The 16,286-nt window shown below is 47.3% G+C and overlaps 1 protein-coding gene across 1 annotated transcript in view; it reads right to left on the bottom strand.

Moving 5' to 3' along the window:
- Positions 1-14,257: 14,257 nt before the first annotated feature.
- LOC311236802 (sodium- and chloride-dependent betaine transporter-like) overlaps positions 14,258-16,286 on the bottom strand; it is a 45,594-nt gene continuing 43,565 nt past the window's right edge. Inside the window, exons 13-14 of the mRNA XM_084324567.1 lie at positions 15,836-16,006; positions 14,258-15,346 (exon numbers count right to left, since the gene is read on the bottom strand). Of these exons, the coding sequence (XP_084180693.1) occupies positions 15,137-15,346; positions 15,836-16,006 (381 nt within the window). The 3' untranslated portion in view covers positions 14,258-15,136. The remainder of the gene's footprint in view (positions 15,347-15,835; positions 16,007-16,286) is intronic.

Raw genomic sequence — 16,286 nt, 5'->3', positions numbered from 1 at the left:
AAGCAAACGGAGTGGTAGAGCGCACCATAGGGTTAGTAAAAGGTTGGATAGGAAAGAACGCCAACACCAAAGAATGGAGCGTCCAAGCGCTAGAAGTGGGCAGGGCCTTGAACAACAGGGTAAGAGCAGACAGACCCTCCCCCTCGGAGGAACTAAATCAACGCCCCTTTACGTCACAGGAAGTAGGGCGGAGCCAAGGGGTATATAAGCCCGAGGCAGGAGTTAAACATCAGTTCGAGGTGGGGCAACGGGTCTGGATAAAGGTGAGGGATCACCCAGTAGCAGCTGCAGTCAAACCTAAGTACGAGAAGTCTGATATAGTGAAGAAGATCTTAGATAGTAACACGGTACTACTAGAGAAGAGTGGAATCCAGGGTGTAGGGCAGCTGAAGCCAGTCCCTAATTAAGAGGTAACCAGGAACCGAAACCATGGCCATGAGCACGCAGAACCTTCCACCCTTTGTTAGAGTGGCCACTATCAAGGGGGTGGTTGTCACCAGAAGAAGCATTAAAGGGCTTTGGGCAGGCAGAGCCTTAAGGAAACTAGAATGCGCAAAGAAAGGATACCTGTTTGAGGAGAAAGAAATGCTAGACTGGGGACCAGTGGGGAACGACTGTGTAATTTGTCGCAAACCAACTGGCCTTAAAGAATTATATAGCGGCCCAGGGAAAAATAAACCTGTAAGAATCTACGCCAAGACGGGACCCATGAGAAGGATGGAGGAAAAACCAGTGAAGATACTCGACGGGTTCGTGTGTGGTAAGTGCCGACTAGGAGTGTCGGCCCGAGTAACCTTCATTTCCCAGTGGCAGCTCCGGAAGACCCCGCAGACACGTGAGGAGTGCACGTGCCTCTGGGACGGAGAAAAATTGGAGACCTGCCGAGGCTGCCTTACGCTCCAGAGCCAAGGAGGGCTGCTGGAGACGGTGCGAGCCGAGGGATGGCAGGTAAGAAGGTTTGTGGACCCTCTCCTGAGCCTGGACCCGATGTCCCTGATAAAAGAACAGAGTTCAGGACAAGACGGGACCAGGCCATGGGAACCACAACAGGGTGAATACAAATGGGGCTATGATCCCCGTGATAACCCCCCACCCTACCAACCCCCTTTTCAGGAACAGATCCTGGATGAAGCCCATTTACCCAAATGGGCCCAGGTGATAAAAGAGTGCTGGCCGTATGACCCAACCCTGGCAGCCTCTGCCTACTTGCCAATGGCAGCGACTCAATTTCCGATGGTGATCCGAGTGCTCCGAGACAAAGCTAACCTGAATGAGAGCATAGAAGCTGAAAGGATGACAGACGCAGACAAGGAGCTCGCTCAAGCGGGAGGGTGGAAAGGACCATGGGAATTGACCTGCTGGGGCAGATTGATAGCAGAGGTGTTTAGAGACACCTCCATACCAGTGGTGGACCTGGGAACAGGTATGCCAAAAGAAGTAGGGGGTAGACGCACCCAATTACACTACTCAGTGACCGGCCTGGACGCCTGGGGGAGCCCGGGCATCAGGACCAAAAAGAAAAGTAAAGAGTTCACAGTGACGCCAGAGGAGTGGAGGAGGAGCTATGTGATGCAACTCCTGGGGACGTACGCAGCCAGGGCGGCCACTCCCCTAAAACCGGAAGAAACGGTAAGGATAAAACTGACTGTGAGAACAGCCGTAGTTCCATTTCTGGGAGTGCTCTCGCTGGGAGCAACCATCACCAGAGTGGACCTGAGACCCGATCTTCTGCCACCCACCGTGGAAGCCAGAAGGGGGTGGCAGCAGAAGAGCCGGGATTGGCTCCGGAAAAAACGGGACCAACTACTAAGAAGGACCCCTAACACCGGGACCACCCAGAAGTAAGTGAGACTAACAACTCCCCAGAATAGGTGCCCAAAACGATCGAACCCCCTAAAAAAGATGGACAGATATGGAGGACGTACCCGAATGTGGGAATGGTGGACACATTCAAAGGAAGACAAACACAAACAGCCCCAAGAAGTAAGTTTGGATCTCCCTAAAAAAGATTTTGAATATCACAGGTTTAGGTTGAATTCCAGAACCTACTACCTGACGGCAGGCGAGTACCTGCGAGACCCAGATCTCACGAAAGCTGAAGAAACCGACCGGAGATTGGACCCAAACGACCTAATGAACGGGCAGGTACTAGACGACAGGCTGTGGGAATTGAAGGAACATGTGGATCGGTGGCGCACAATTAAAGAATCACCCGAAGACAAACTAGGCTGGGAAATGCAACTCCATCCAGCAACCCCCAACTGTCCGAAGAGCAGCCCGTGGATCTTAAACACGGTCTCCTTTTCCAGCCATGGTATGTATGTTACCCTTCGTACAGGTCCCAACTATCAAGACACCCTACAGGGTCACTACACTGAGGTATGGCTGGGAGGGTATCGCGTCTGGACCAGCAGCCCCTGTATGGCCTCAAGAATTACCCGAAGAACTCAGGAAAACACCAGGTATGTGCTTGAGAACAAAAGCCTCCCCCTAACCACTTACCATTGGCAGGGAAGAGTGGGGGATGTGAAAACCAAGCCTAACACAATGGAAGATAGGGGGCAAACAAGGCTCGACATACAAGATAGCGAAAGAATGGTAAATATCCTAGAGCTGAACCTACAGGTAGACTCCCAGCCCAGGCCCCTGTATGCGGAGTATTCCATGATGCGAGGAGCTGACAACATCCGCGACTATGGGTATGACATGGCCCGCCTGGGAATTAAATTGTGCCAAGAAACAAGGCTATCTGAGTTCCCACCATATGGTACTTCATCACATATAGCCAGCCGCATAGGCCCTCTACCACAACCGGAGAGAATAGCCGTGACAACTTATAGATGGGTGTGGAGGGGACTGGATCCAAAAGCAGCTACCCATCCTCCCATATACACCCTCCTGCTAAACGGAAGGGTAACCAGGAGGAGACCCAGACCACCGAAGGGAAGTCGGGTGAGTAGAGAAAACCCAGAAGACAAGGTAAGAATCCCCCAGCTCCCTGAGACTAACCAATTGAACAGGTCCCTTGAAGTCCAATACGCAGAAGGAGTGGTTTACAGGAATGCAGCCCAATCGGAAGCCGAGAGAACCTGGAGAAACCTTCCTGGATACGCCTTCAAAAGAATTCTCACGCTGGCATGTGCCAAATGGGAATCATGGGAAGAACAGTGGAACATCATTTTGGCAGCAGAAGCGGCCCAAATAAGAAGACCAAGGGGCGACCTGCTGAGGATAGTAGGGCTGCTACTCGGTGGAAGACTACTTGGGCAAGGGGCAATGAGGAGAGAACACGGGGCCGAAGAGATGGTCGAGTGGCAAGAAAGGTTCAGGGAAGTACACGGAGAAGGGAGGTACCGGGAGATATTGGAAAGAGAACCAAGGTATCAACAAATAAGGCATGAACAGAACCACTACAACGCTCATAGAGCAGAGGAGTAAGTGGGCGGAGAATCGAGACATTGCAATGTAGAAAGAGGGGGAGTGAGAAACTTAGTGACCAGAGAGGTCCCTCCCCTTAAGGGAGGAGGAACAGAGGAATATCATTTAAAAAAGACTCCCACCTTTAGAAATTTTATCAGACATTGAAATCGATCGTCAGGAGAACATGGGCACCGACAAGAAACAACAGGGGAAGGGAAGAAAATACTTAGGCTGTGGCATCTTAGCAAGATTAGTATTAGCACTGACAGGAGTGATAGGAGTACTAGCAATCCTATACCATTATGGAGAAGAACCATGGCACAATTCTAAAGTCATGGTCCACTATGCAACGACAAAAAGATTACAACAAAGTTGTTGGGTAGCGGAGCAAGTACGAGTGACCCTCCCCAAGTTACAAGATTGGGGAGAGAACAGGAATAAGTCTAGCCTTCAGCGACTACTGAACCGATGGGGAACAGCCCCAGAGGAGGGTAGAATACTGAAGTGGTTGGGAGAGTTACCCAGCCATAGCTACAAAACAGGAGAGAACCAGGTAAGCCTGAGGACCTGGAAGAGCATAGTGGGAAACGTCACCCAGCGAGGGAAAAAAGGGAATACCCCGTGGGAGGTAGAAGACCTCTGGATAGGAGAGGAAGAAATAACACTAGGCATCCTACTCCTAATAAAAAGAGAAGCCAGGAATGAGCAGTGCAACTGGATGTTCCCAGTAGGTGGAGGACCTAGCTGGTACTGCACTTACGCTTGCCTAGCTATACCCCACAGGACAGGACAGGGATATTGGAGCCCAGAGGTGGTGTATGCAGCTTCTGACCAGAATGAGACCTGCACTGCAATATTCCCCAAGCGAGAGAGGTTTTGGGGAGAATACAACCTCACCTGTCTCGCTGGACCAACCCCTACCCTGGAGGAGGATTCCACCCAGGTGATGAGTACAACCGCTGGACCTGAAGGACCAGAAACAAGAGGGATGGATGACCGGGAGAGGACGGTCATCAGTCCCACCGAACCTCCAGGCGTAGGGGTAAGTCCACTAACCCTCCCCCAACAAACAGCTAGGGACCTGACGCTAACCTTCCTGGAAAGCGGAAAGACGGTCTACCAAGATCACCAGAGGATAAGGACGAAGGAGCTCATAGCAGAATGTTATCAGCTATACAGGAAACTGGACCCCTGCCTCTGGAATTTGAATAAGGATTGCGATGGACAGCAATACCTGGTGATGACCCCAGCAGAACATGTGGTCTTCATCGAGCCAATAGGTAAATACGTTGCGAAACCAGCCAGGTATCATGAAACCTGGCTTAATGACACCCTACCCTGGGTGTGGATAACTATGATAACCCATTTCCAGGTACAATTCCCAAGCGGATATACTCGAACGGGACAAGGTTTGAAAGGCCCGTTCGACCGCTGGTTTTACGTCCAAGAAATACCCACCCCCGAGGAACTCTGGGCAGTGAACCCAGAAGACTTCAACAAGATTGATGAATGCGTGGCAGCCAAGGTGTTCGAGACTACGAACGACACCTACTATATAGGTAATGGAGCTTCCCCTAGGTGCGAGCTGGAGCAGCAGTGGGAGAACAAATGGGGAGTATGGAGAAACGACTGCACGCAGGTAAAAAAGAATAAAACAATTAAAGGGATCCTGCAGGGCTGGGAAGAGACAACGTCCAGAAGTGCCACAGAGACTTGGTGGGGCCTGCAGAAACCAGAGATCCAGGAATGGGTGATCCCCTGCCTAGAGAAGTCGACAAATAAATGGGTAAAGTATCAGTACTTGGCTACAGTCTATTCCAAAGACAGGGTGCTCAGAGCAGGATTTTGGGGAGGACATCTGACAGCCCTAAGTCCCAGACCCTGGAAAATGGAGTGTGATCGAGCCAATACTACATGCACCATTAAATTGGCCCGAAGGAACTGTGCTGAGGTGCCAGGATGGGAGACTCACTGCCAAGAGTATTATGACGGTGAGTATGAAACCTTTGATCTAGGCACAAGATGGAAGAAATCCCCCGTTCTGATCGAGGGAAAGAAGCGATGGATCCGAGCCAAACCCGACCAAGCGGGATGCCTTAAAACCATAATGGGGGAAGGTATGATGAAGCGGAAAAAGGTCAACGGAGAGATAGCCCCCCAAGTGGCGAAAGCTGATATCCTCCACATTGAGGGACATGCATTCAGGAAGAACCTGTGTGAAGGTAACGAGATCAAGGGGTACGAGTGGCTGGGTCCAAACCGCTTGTATAATAACGGAACTTGCCGTTCCCCAGCGGAGCATTGGCTGAGATGTGGCGAGGGGAGACTGGAACACGAGTGTTCTTGGCTGGAGAAGGCCGGAATAGCAGTGGAAGGTACAATTACCGCAATCGCGGAAGAAGTGGTGGAGACTATAGGGGAAGGAATTGGAGTAGTGGGGAATTGGGTGGGGACACTGTTTGGCCACCTTTGGCCCTATCTACTAATGATTCTAGGTTTCCTGATGGTGGGCCTGATGAGCTACGTGATGGTGAAGGGCGGAGCCAAGGTGGTGACCGCCGCCCTTCTTCGAAAAATCCGCCCACCAGAAGAACAGGAAATGAAGGAACTCCTCCTGAGGGAGGAGCCAGATCCCTGGCAGTTATAAAAGCCAGACCCGGTGCTGCTCAGCTCACAACTGATCCAAGGACCAGACGAGCAGCACCTACCCCAGCAGACCATAAGCCCTCACCCCAGATGAGCAGCACTTACCCCAACAGATCCTAAAGACAAAGCACTATGGAAAACACCACAATAACGGCGGACCAGGCGGTGGTCCTAAATCGAACCTTTGAGTGGTCTGACAACCAATACAATGTAAGTTGCTTAAAGGAAAGGTACATCCACAGGGAGAAGGTACCCCGGCATGAATACCTGCTAACCGAGATAATTTGGCTGTTTTACTGCTGCCAGGGACCATGGTCCCTGGACCAACCCTTAAGAATAATAGCCTTAATAGAAGGACTATTAAAGGCAGCCCTAATATGGGCCACAAACTGCCAACACGAGAACCCGACAATAGGGATTAACCTCTCATGGTTCATAATCTACATCCTAGGTAGAACCAACCTGGAGCTGAACCGACGGGATGTCCTGAAGGGCATCCTGTTTGCCATCTGGATGGCATGTGACCTGGGAGAGATCTATTTCTCCCCCCTAACAATTGCAGTGACTATAGGAGAAGGCTTCCTGGCAATGGGAGTGATGTCGTATCTAATAACCATGACCATGGCCCTGCAGAGAGGAGGAAGAAGGCGTTGGCTGGAACGCTTGGCCCTGGTGATCCTGTGGGGACTGGGTTGGGGAGCAGGAGCGGTAATGTATTGGACCGAGGAGTGCTCCTCAATCCCGCTAGTCCTATGGTTCATGTTGTATGAGGGACTTTTCCCAAGAAAGACTGGACCACGCAGCCCGGGGATGACCCCCCCGCCCATGGCACTAGTTTCGCCATGGGTGCACAGCCTGGGCCTAAGGCGCGCCCAGGCCAGGAAATGAGAATCAAGAAAAGAAGAAGTGAAACAGGGCAGGGTATCCTGTTTTCACTAGCTGTACATAGGACTAATAGGAAGTGAAACAGGGCAGGGTATCCTGTTTTCACTAGCTGTACATATGACTAATCATTTTTCTTTGCTTTAAACCCTTAGGAGGGGGTAACCTACTGTGCCCAATGTAGCCGTACCCTAGAGGAAGAAAATTACCTCTGGGATATGAGCCAAGCCTTATGGTGTGCTGAATGCTACCAAGAGAAATTCAAGGTTGGGACAGCACAAGGCCTCCTCTGCAGCCCAACATATACTGGGCAACCACCCATTGATGTCTCTAGGTATGTCAGCCTAGAGGCAAATGCTCGCGTAATCTGGAGCACAACAATTAGAGGATGGGACCAGACACGTATAAAGGTCCACCCAAACGCCACCTATTATCCAGTAATGGGTAAATTTTGGGAATGTGAAGACGGCACCCGTACCACGTCCATGCACCTGACTGATGGCAGGGTGATAGCCTTTGGGGAGCACTTGCCCGGACAAAGGAAGACCCCAATGGAAGGTGAGGGATCTCGAGAAGGGGGTGTCGAGGAGCCTCAGGATTCGAGAATCCCCACCTTCCCTGTCAGGGTAAAATGGATCTCGCCTTTAGATCTATACCTAACCAGAGAGGCTATGGGTAAGAGAACATATCCTACAGGTATAATCCCCATAAGTCCCACAGGTGCAGTTCCCTGTGGCCTGGACACTAAGAGGATAAGATACCAGGAGGAACCGGCAGAAGGAGGAGTGGGGGCACAGCATCGTCCAAACCAAAGCCCCCCTCAGCCGGGGACACTAGACTGGTACAAAAGCATCGATAGCTGGTACAAAAGCATCAAGAGCCCGGAATCCCCAGGGTCCCAGATGGACTGGTACGAGACCTACATCAACTCCAAATCCTTGAAGGAACAACAAAAGGTTAGTAAAACTAGGTACCAGAAGACCAAGGCCCGAGTGAACTGGCGGGACCCGCAGAAGGCCTCACCGAAAGGAAGGAGGCACCGGTCGTCCGAGTCATCAGGCAGCACGCCAGAGAGAGAACATCGCCTTGCTGACCCCAGGAGACAGCCAGGGGCTGGAGGAGCCATAGAGAAGGACGACTACTCCCCCCCCCTGCCAGCCTACGCTCTGCCACCAGCTCCTAACAATAGCCCTGCTGAAGGAGGGCTATTAGAAGATCCAGAGATGGGGGAAATGATGAAGGATGGGAGTGGTCTAGGTGACCTATCCCTCTCCAAACCAGCAACAAGGCCCACCGTCCTAGTCGCACCAGCAACAAAGCCCACCGTCCTAGCCCCCCCACTCCCCAAGAGGAAATGGGATGCGGTTTTGGGATGGTATAAAACAGTCCCTACACCCCTCTGCGCTGAACCACCCGGGGAGACGGTACTGGAGTGCATGATAAGGGAGGTGGCAGAAGGGTTAACAGAGAGGGAGAGGGTCCGAGGAGAAGCAGTGGTGGAGTGGATCAGAACGATCCCAGCACCACACCCAGCACCACCCCCAGCACCACCCCCAGCACCACCCCCAGCACCACCCCAAGCACCACCAATCCTTGAAATACCAGGGATGGATGAGCCGCTGGAGATATTCCTAGCCAGCTATGAAACAATGATGGGAGATGATCTCCTAGATCTAGCAGATAGCCCAGACGTACTGGAAATACATGCCCCGGACAACAAGGACAATGGTTGGGAGAACTGGTACTGAGAGATACTAAGGAGCCAAGAAGAAACTACAAAATACGAAGCAACCTCCAGAGGGTGACAACGAGTGATTATAACTGCAAATGAATTATAACCAATCATGTATGGCTGATTAAAGAAATGTATTGTTATTCAGCATACAATGTAAAGATGATTATAATGGTTTGAAATCAGTAATTATGTCTTGTAATCAGTATAACAGAAACATGATTTATGATTACCGAACTGTATCATTATACCAGTGGTACTGTACTTTTGAGATGAGACATTGGAACTGGGTATGTAGTGACTCAACACGGAACTGTGAATAGGGGAAGTCATGACCATGTATGGGGAAAACGAACTGTAGTGACCTCAAGGTACAAGTGAGAGGCTGGCAAGGAAGGGGTTACTGAATTTACTGAGCAGAGAAAGAGGATGGATCACAGAGGACAGGCACGCAAGCCCCTATAAAAAGGGAAGTTACACAGAGAAACGAGCAGAGCGCTGGGACGGCTCTCAAGGTAAGACTAACCTTTTGAACAGGCACGAGGAACCAGAGGAGCCAACTCTCTGCAATTGTCCGGAGATCTTCGAGGGGACTCAAACCCCAGCAGTAACCTAAGACCTAAAGTGAGTACAACAGGCTCCATCTGGTCTAGGGGAACTGTAAATCACAGATGAATGTGTCGCTAGCTCTCTCGCTCTAGGTTTGATCGAAACCGAGGAGTGTTGGCGCTGGAACACGTTCCAGATTTAAGAGTCCCTGGGAGTCTTCGGCTGTTGCACGGACAGCAGATTAGACCTCTGGTCCATCGCTCTCCCTGCTCAAACCCAGGATAAATATCGCGCGGTGTTGGTTCCTTGTACTGGGAGCTGGCCCCGTGGTAGATAATTTATCCGAGCAGGACCAAAGCAGAGGTGAAGGGGAAGTTGATCGCTTCCTCCAGACTCTCAAGCTGGGGACTTCCAGAAATTACTACATTCTCAGTTCAGGGAAGCTCACTGTTACATAATAACTAAAATTCGATTTATCTTTTAATTTTGATTCTTTATTTCTTTAAATGTTTTTCTACTTTGATTCGAGTTCTATTCTCTTATCGACCTGAACTGTGGCTTTTTACCCATCTATGTAACCAAGATAAAAGCTTGAATAAAATAAAATCTTTGCTTTTATAATAATACAAATAATTGAAATAAAAAGAGACTTTGTGGAACTCCACTCTTTTTACCCATTGAAGGGGGTTCTTGCTGGTGAAGTAATGGTATAAGGTATAGCGTGCATGAAGACAGGTTCTCAAAGGTTACTCTTAAAACAAGTGAACATTTCCCCGACCGCATAAGTATACATGTGGTCACTACTTTTCCGACACCCACACCATCATATTCAATCATAAGTAGATAGCTGTCGTTAATTCTGGTGTCCTCGGGGACCTCTCGATCCACTGGCTATTTATCGAGAGACGCCGAGGGTGCAAAGGGGAGAGACCAGGAGACGGAGACAGTGAGAAGTCGGACGAATATCTACGCCCTGCAGCTTAAACACACCGAGAAGAGCTGGTAGGCGGTAAGACCCCCCAGCTTCCCGGTGCGGACCCTTTAAACGGAGAGCTGTTCAGTAGTCTTGTACAAGGCTTAATAACTGGGATTGAACAATATACAGTACTGTTACCCATAGATCCTAACAGAAAATGTATACATATGATGGGGAGAAGACATTAGGAGGGGTGGTCGTGGGTGGGTGGGAGAAAATATATACGGTGGGGAGGAGACTGTCCATTAGGAGGGGGTGGGGGGGGGGGGTTCTATTTACGGTGGCCAGTTTCGAATAGCAGCCTCCCGTAGTGTGCTCTTTGAGAGCGGTTGATTGATTGATTGAAAACTTTATAAACAGATTGCAGAATGGGTACAATACAGTACGGCTGCTAAGAGGATGCAGACCAGAAAAATACTTTCGTCTTGTTTCAGGTCAGAGAGAGACACATACACATAGATGGAGAGAGAGAGAGGGAGACATGGGGGGAGAGAGAGAGGTAGAGAGAGAGGTAGAGAGAGAGGGAGAGAAAGGATAAAGCGAGAACAGACACATCCGACAGTCAGACTCACTCTTATCATTCAGATCACAATTGAAAACCCATCTGTTCAAACTCGCATATTCACTATAACCTCCATCACTGCCCAATACCCCCTGCTGTTTGTTTGTCTGTTATTTTAACACTGTTTATTTTTTTTTATACTTCTTGTTGTTTATCTTATTATTTTCTTAACCTTGTCTTTTAACTGCCTTGCTTACTGGGCTTACTCACTATAACTGCACCCTGTGTGCCACTGTTTTATATTTCATACGTTTACATTGTTTGTCTTGTTTTTAACTCCACTGACACTTTTGCCAAGATCATTGTTTTACTCTTGATGAACAAGAGTTTAGAATTAGAACAGATGAGACAGAGATGAAAGTGAGAGAGAAAAATAGAAGAAAAGAGAGTGAGACACACAAAGAGAACATGAGAGAGAAACAGAGCAAAAGTGACAGAGAACAGATGAGAGAAAAATGAGGGAGAGAGAGCATCAACAGTTGTGATAATGAATACATTATCAATGTTTTGTAAACAATAGCTAAGTTACCAAACAGAGATAACGTTAACTCTTTACAGGGTGACTATTGAAGCAAGGCTATTGTCAATTCATCTCCTGATTAATTGAAAATGGGGGACCCTGATGTAAACAAGACGAAAGTATTTCTCTGGTCTGCATCCCCTTAACAATTGTGTGTATTGAGCTGTACTGTAGTGTACCCATTCTGCAATCTGTTAATAAAGTTTTCAATCAATCAATCAATCAATCAAAGGTGTTTGCATATGACTACTAGGAAGTTGACATTAAACGTAACAGTTTATTCTTCTTGTCGTGTCCACAAGACATTAAATTACAAGGCTTGGCTAGATGTGGTTCAACCACAGCTGAACACATTGCTGTCCCTTGAATGAATGAATGAATGAAAACTTTATTTAACAGATTGCAGAATGGGTACAATACAGTACGGCTCAATACATACAATTGTTAAGGGGATGCAGACCTGAGAAAGACGTTTGTCTTGTTTCCATCAGGGTCCCCCATTTTCAATTCATATAGACATTTATGACATACACAACATACATGACATTTATGGCATAGGGACATAGGTATTTAGTACTGATACATTTGTGACATAAACGGTATTCAAATATACAGTACTGTTACCCCTAGATCCTGACAGAGTATATACATATGATGGGGAGGGGACTGTACATTAGGAGGGGGTGGGTGGGTGGGAGAGAAATATACATACAGCGGGGAGGGAATATATACATGCGGTGGGGAGGAGACTGTCTATTAGGAGGTGGTGGGGGTTTTGGGCATTTACGGTGGCCAGTTTCGAATTGCAGCCTCCCGTAGGTGCTCTTTAAGAGCGGTTTTGAATGTGGGCAGGGATTCACATTCCTTTACAGCTTTGGGTAGGGCGTTCCACATTGTTGTGGCATAATTGCGAACCGTGTTTAGTCCCTTGTTTGAGCCGAATCTGGGTTTAACATTTGTTGAGCTTCCTCTGGTGTAGTGGTTGTGGTATTCACTGACCTTTGGGAAGTATTTTGACATGTACATGGGCACCCCGGTCGTATAGTGTATCTTGTAGACCAGGCCCATTGCAAGTTGCTGTACTCTGTCGTCTACTCTAAGCCATCCTAGGTTGTCAAAGTGGGCAGGGGTGAGGTGGGTTCTGGGGTTCAGGTCAAGTAGTAGTCTGACCAGTTTGTTTTGTGATGTTTGTAATTTTGTTTTAAGCACCTTCTCATTGAACTCTGCCAAGTCTGATGCTGTGCAGGGCTGTTCTATCAGGGGGCATATCAGGAGGTGCTGCATGGTCTGTGTTTCAGTGCCACAATCACACACAACGTCCCCCTCATTTAAGTATCGGTTTATTAGCTTCGGTAATAACGTTAACGGGAACGGTGGTGACGTTACGTTAACGTTCGCTACCCTTAACTATCCAAATCATAGCTGCCAAAAAAACTAAAAACTAACTAAGTTAACTAACTAACAAACAAACAAACAAACAAACAAACAAACCGGTTTGTGTTGCTTTCTTACCTTTGTACAACGCGCCACTGACCTAAAACGGGATTGGGTTTTAGTTGAGGTCTTAATTAGGTCTTGAAAAGTATACAGTTTGTCTACCAGTGTACTCGGTCAATCACAGTTTCTTTCTGTTTAGAGGCTTGTCTCGGTGTGGTTGCCATAACAACGACGCCCCGACATCCTCTGCGTTCAAATGAAAGCCAAAATAGCATCAGATAAATATTTAAATTCCAAACGACGCCAACATGACATGTTTATATATTAAACACGTGCATCTTAAATAAACATGTTTAAAGTTAGCTATGCCAAACCACGTTTGCAAGAAGTTAACATTTTGCATTTACCGTTCATATCCAGCAGATGGCGCCAGATATCTATGTCATCCGCTTGACCACACAGAGACATACATTACTGTAACAAGAGCCAGTTGGCTTGGGAGTGGACTGAGCAATATCAGCACCAACATGAAACCGGATTCCACTGTGGGCTCCCAGACATGAAGCCGAGGTGAAGACTGAAGATCGATTCTGCCGCTGCTACTGCTGCAGCTACTGTAATGCTGCATTTCCCACACTACACCCTGGGTCCTGGTGTGCCATGTTTCATTCTTTGATGCAGATTCATTGATTGGTTGAAAACTTCAGATTGCAGAATGGGTACAATACAGTACGGCTCAATACACACAATTGTTAAGGGGATGCAGACCAGAGAAAGACGTTTGTCTTGTTTACATCAGGGTCCCCCATTTTCAATTCATCATAACATTTATGACATACACAACATACAGATATATATCATGATTCATGACATTTATGTCATACTGTACTCTGGTCATACAGTAATGTTACATCCAGACATTTATGACATACAAGATATACAAATATACAGTAGGCCTACTGTTTAACCCCATGCAATATCAAAGACCACATTTCTGGTAAACGGGCAAGTCCCGTAATTTCTGCCATATAGGCGGGGAAATAAATGCACCAGGGATTGTCTTGATGAGGTGAATGCATTTAAAAAAAATCTATAGCTAGGTTTTTAGTGAGGCGTTCTTTATCTTCATTGGGGAAAGTCTGAGAGTGTTGCATATTTAGATTGTATGGTGGGTTTTGATCTTTTGTGATGTTTCTTCTTGACTTGTACAGCCCATGGGGCTATTCCATGTGATCTCGGGCTATACAAATACATTTGATTTGATTTAGGTCTATTGTCCATTGAAATTAATGGGAGGCGATGTCCTCACTAAAAAACCCACTAAGATCACATCATTGACAAAACTGTCATGTGTGCACCTACAATTATGGTGTCAATCAACTGCCTAAATATCAGGAATGTAAATTTCAATACTGTAAATAAAACCTTTCTTTTTTATGTCAAAACTAGCCAAAAAATTGGTTTAAGACCCTAAACATTGCAAAGCTGTTCCTCAATTAAATAATTATAATCAACTTTATTTTTATAGCACCTTTCATACAAGAATTGCAGCCCAAAGTGCTTCACAGCAGTAAAAATAGACAGAATAAAAGCAATGCAGACAATAGAACAACAAGAACCGAACCAACATTAATTTGAAACAAATATACACTTGCTCAGTTTAAAACCTGACAGTCTTTCTTCCATGTTTGATACCCACACAGTTTAAAACCTGACAGTCTTTCTTCCATGTTTGATACCAACACCACTTAAGAAATATGATTCTTCTACTTTTACTGGTATGAGCAATTTTACGTCCCACTTGATAGGGTCTATAGGAAATGTAAATAAGGCACCAAGCTCATATCACAAGCAGAAGATGTAACTTCACCAAGGTCTATCAGTCATGTCTAAACAAGGACAGTGAACCGTGGCCTCATGCCAGGTGAGCTCAGTGACACCAGGACAGAACTGGACGTTGTGTGGGTTCAATCCCTGAATGGAGTCCCTTCAGAAACTCTCAATCTAACTAAAATGAGTGTAATAATATATTGTCTATTTTAAATAGGATGGTTAGCTCTTTATTCTAGCGTCTAAATCAGTCACACACAATGTGAAAATGTTTTTTTCAGTGCTGGGGTCGTAGCAATCTTCAAACCTCAGCCTGGGTCACCTGTGAAAAGAGGTTGGTGAATTCTGGGTTAATTTGTTAGTATTCAGAGCTGAGGTTGTGGGTTCCAACCTAGAAGCACATTTTAAAGGTTCAATTCTGGTTCAATTCCTGTTTTTCTATCATCTGGGCATCATATTGATCGATTACACCCTCACCCCAATTACAATCTCATATGTTAGACCGCTATTGAGCAAGAGGTGTTTCCTGGGTGCTCGAGTTGAGCTGCAACCGTCCGTATCGCCCTCCGAATATTCTCAGACTCAAAGAATGTCAAGAGCCAAGTTGACTGACTGCTTTTGCTTTGATTTTACAAGGAAGGTAGTTGTTGCATCTTCTGGGAGCAAGTACGGTTGGTATGAGTCGAGTGTACATGGAGGCTCTGATCCTAGTCCTTTCTTGGGGTTTTCACCGGGAATCGGACAAGAGGTGTCTTCCAGTTGCACCCTGGGAGTTACTGATGCCTTCAGTCTCTGAAACGAAACAGAAACGATGGCATGGTTGACGGCAAGTATGTGTCATGACCTCGGTCCCTCTGAACCGGTTTCAAACATGTATGTGTGTCAATACAGAGACAAGAATACGTTGACATTTGGCTTTTGTGTCCCTTATATTTACATTTAGTCATTTAACTGATGCTTTTATCCAAAGCGATGTACAGGTTCTGTACAGTCAGCAGAAACGGTGCAATGCTGGTAGCTAAGGGTCAAACAGTGTTTAACTTGAGTGTTGAACACTCTTGAATGCATACCAGCATAGAAATATTAGCATAGTAGGTAATAATATAGGCACAGTAGATTACTTAGTAGCGAAGTGAATACTAGAAAAAATATATATAAAACTAAGGTTAACATTTTTTTAATAGTTGGGTGGGTAGCAGTGGGTCTCAGGCAGCCAGAAGATGCAGAGTGTGGGGGTCTTGGGGGTGTGTAGTTGGAGACCATTGACCGTTGAGCACTTACTGCGAGGAGTGGTCCTTTCTGTTGGAGCAGCTCGTGCACGGCTCCAAGAGGGATCCACACCACACACAGCAAGGAGATGAGCCACGCCACGCTGTTCGCCCAAGCCGGGTAGCGATAGGTCTCCCCGTAATGCAGTGGGCCGTTTTGGACGAGACTGCTCACCAGTACGACCTGTGTGTTAATACCACGCCCACAACACCAAATCATGTGCAACCCAGATTCGACACAAACAAGGGACTAAACACATTTCGCATTTATGCCACAACAATGTGGAACGCCCTACCCCACAGCCGTAAAAAGATGTGAATCCCTACCCACATTCAAAACCACTCTTAAAGAGCACCTACGGGAGGCTGCAATTCGAAGCTGGCCACCGTAAATGTCCATGTTCTGCTGTACAGGCGCACCAACCGACCTGTAGGAGTCGCTGTCCACAACGTCCGATCCCCAC

The sequence above is a fragment of the Notolepis coatsorum genome (assembly GCF_963971535.1).
Source record: "Notolepis coatsorum genome assembly, chromosome: 11".
NCBI classification, from domain to species: Eukaryota; Metazoa; Chordata; class Actinopteri; order Aulopiformes; family Paralepididae; genus Notolepis; species Notolepis coatsorum.
The sequence above is the reverse complement of the archived record's forward strand: the minus strand, read 5'-3'. Positions and strand labels throughout refer to the sequence as shown.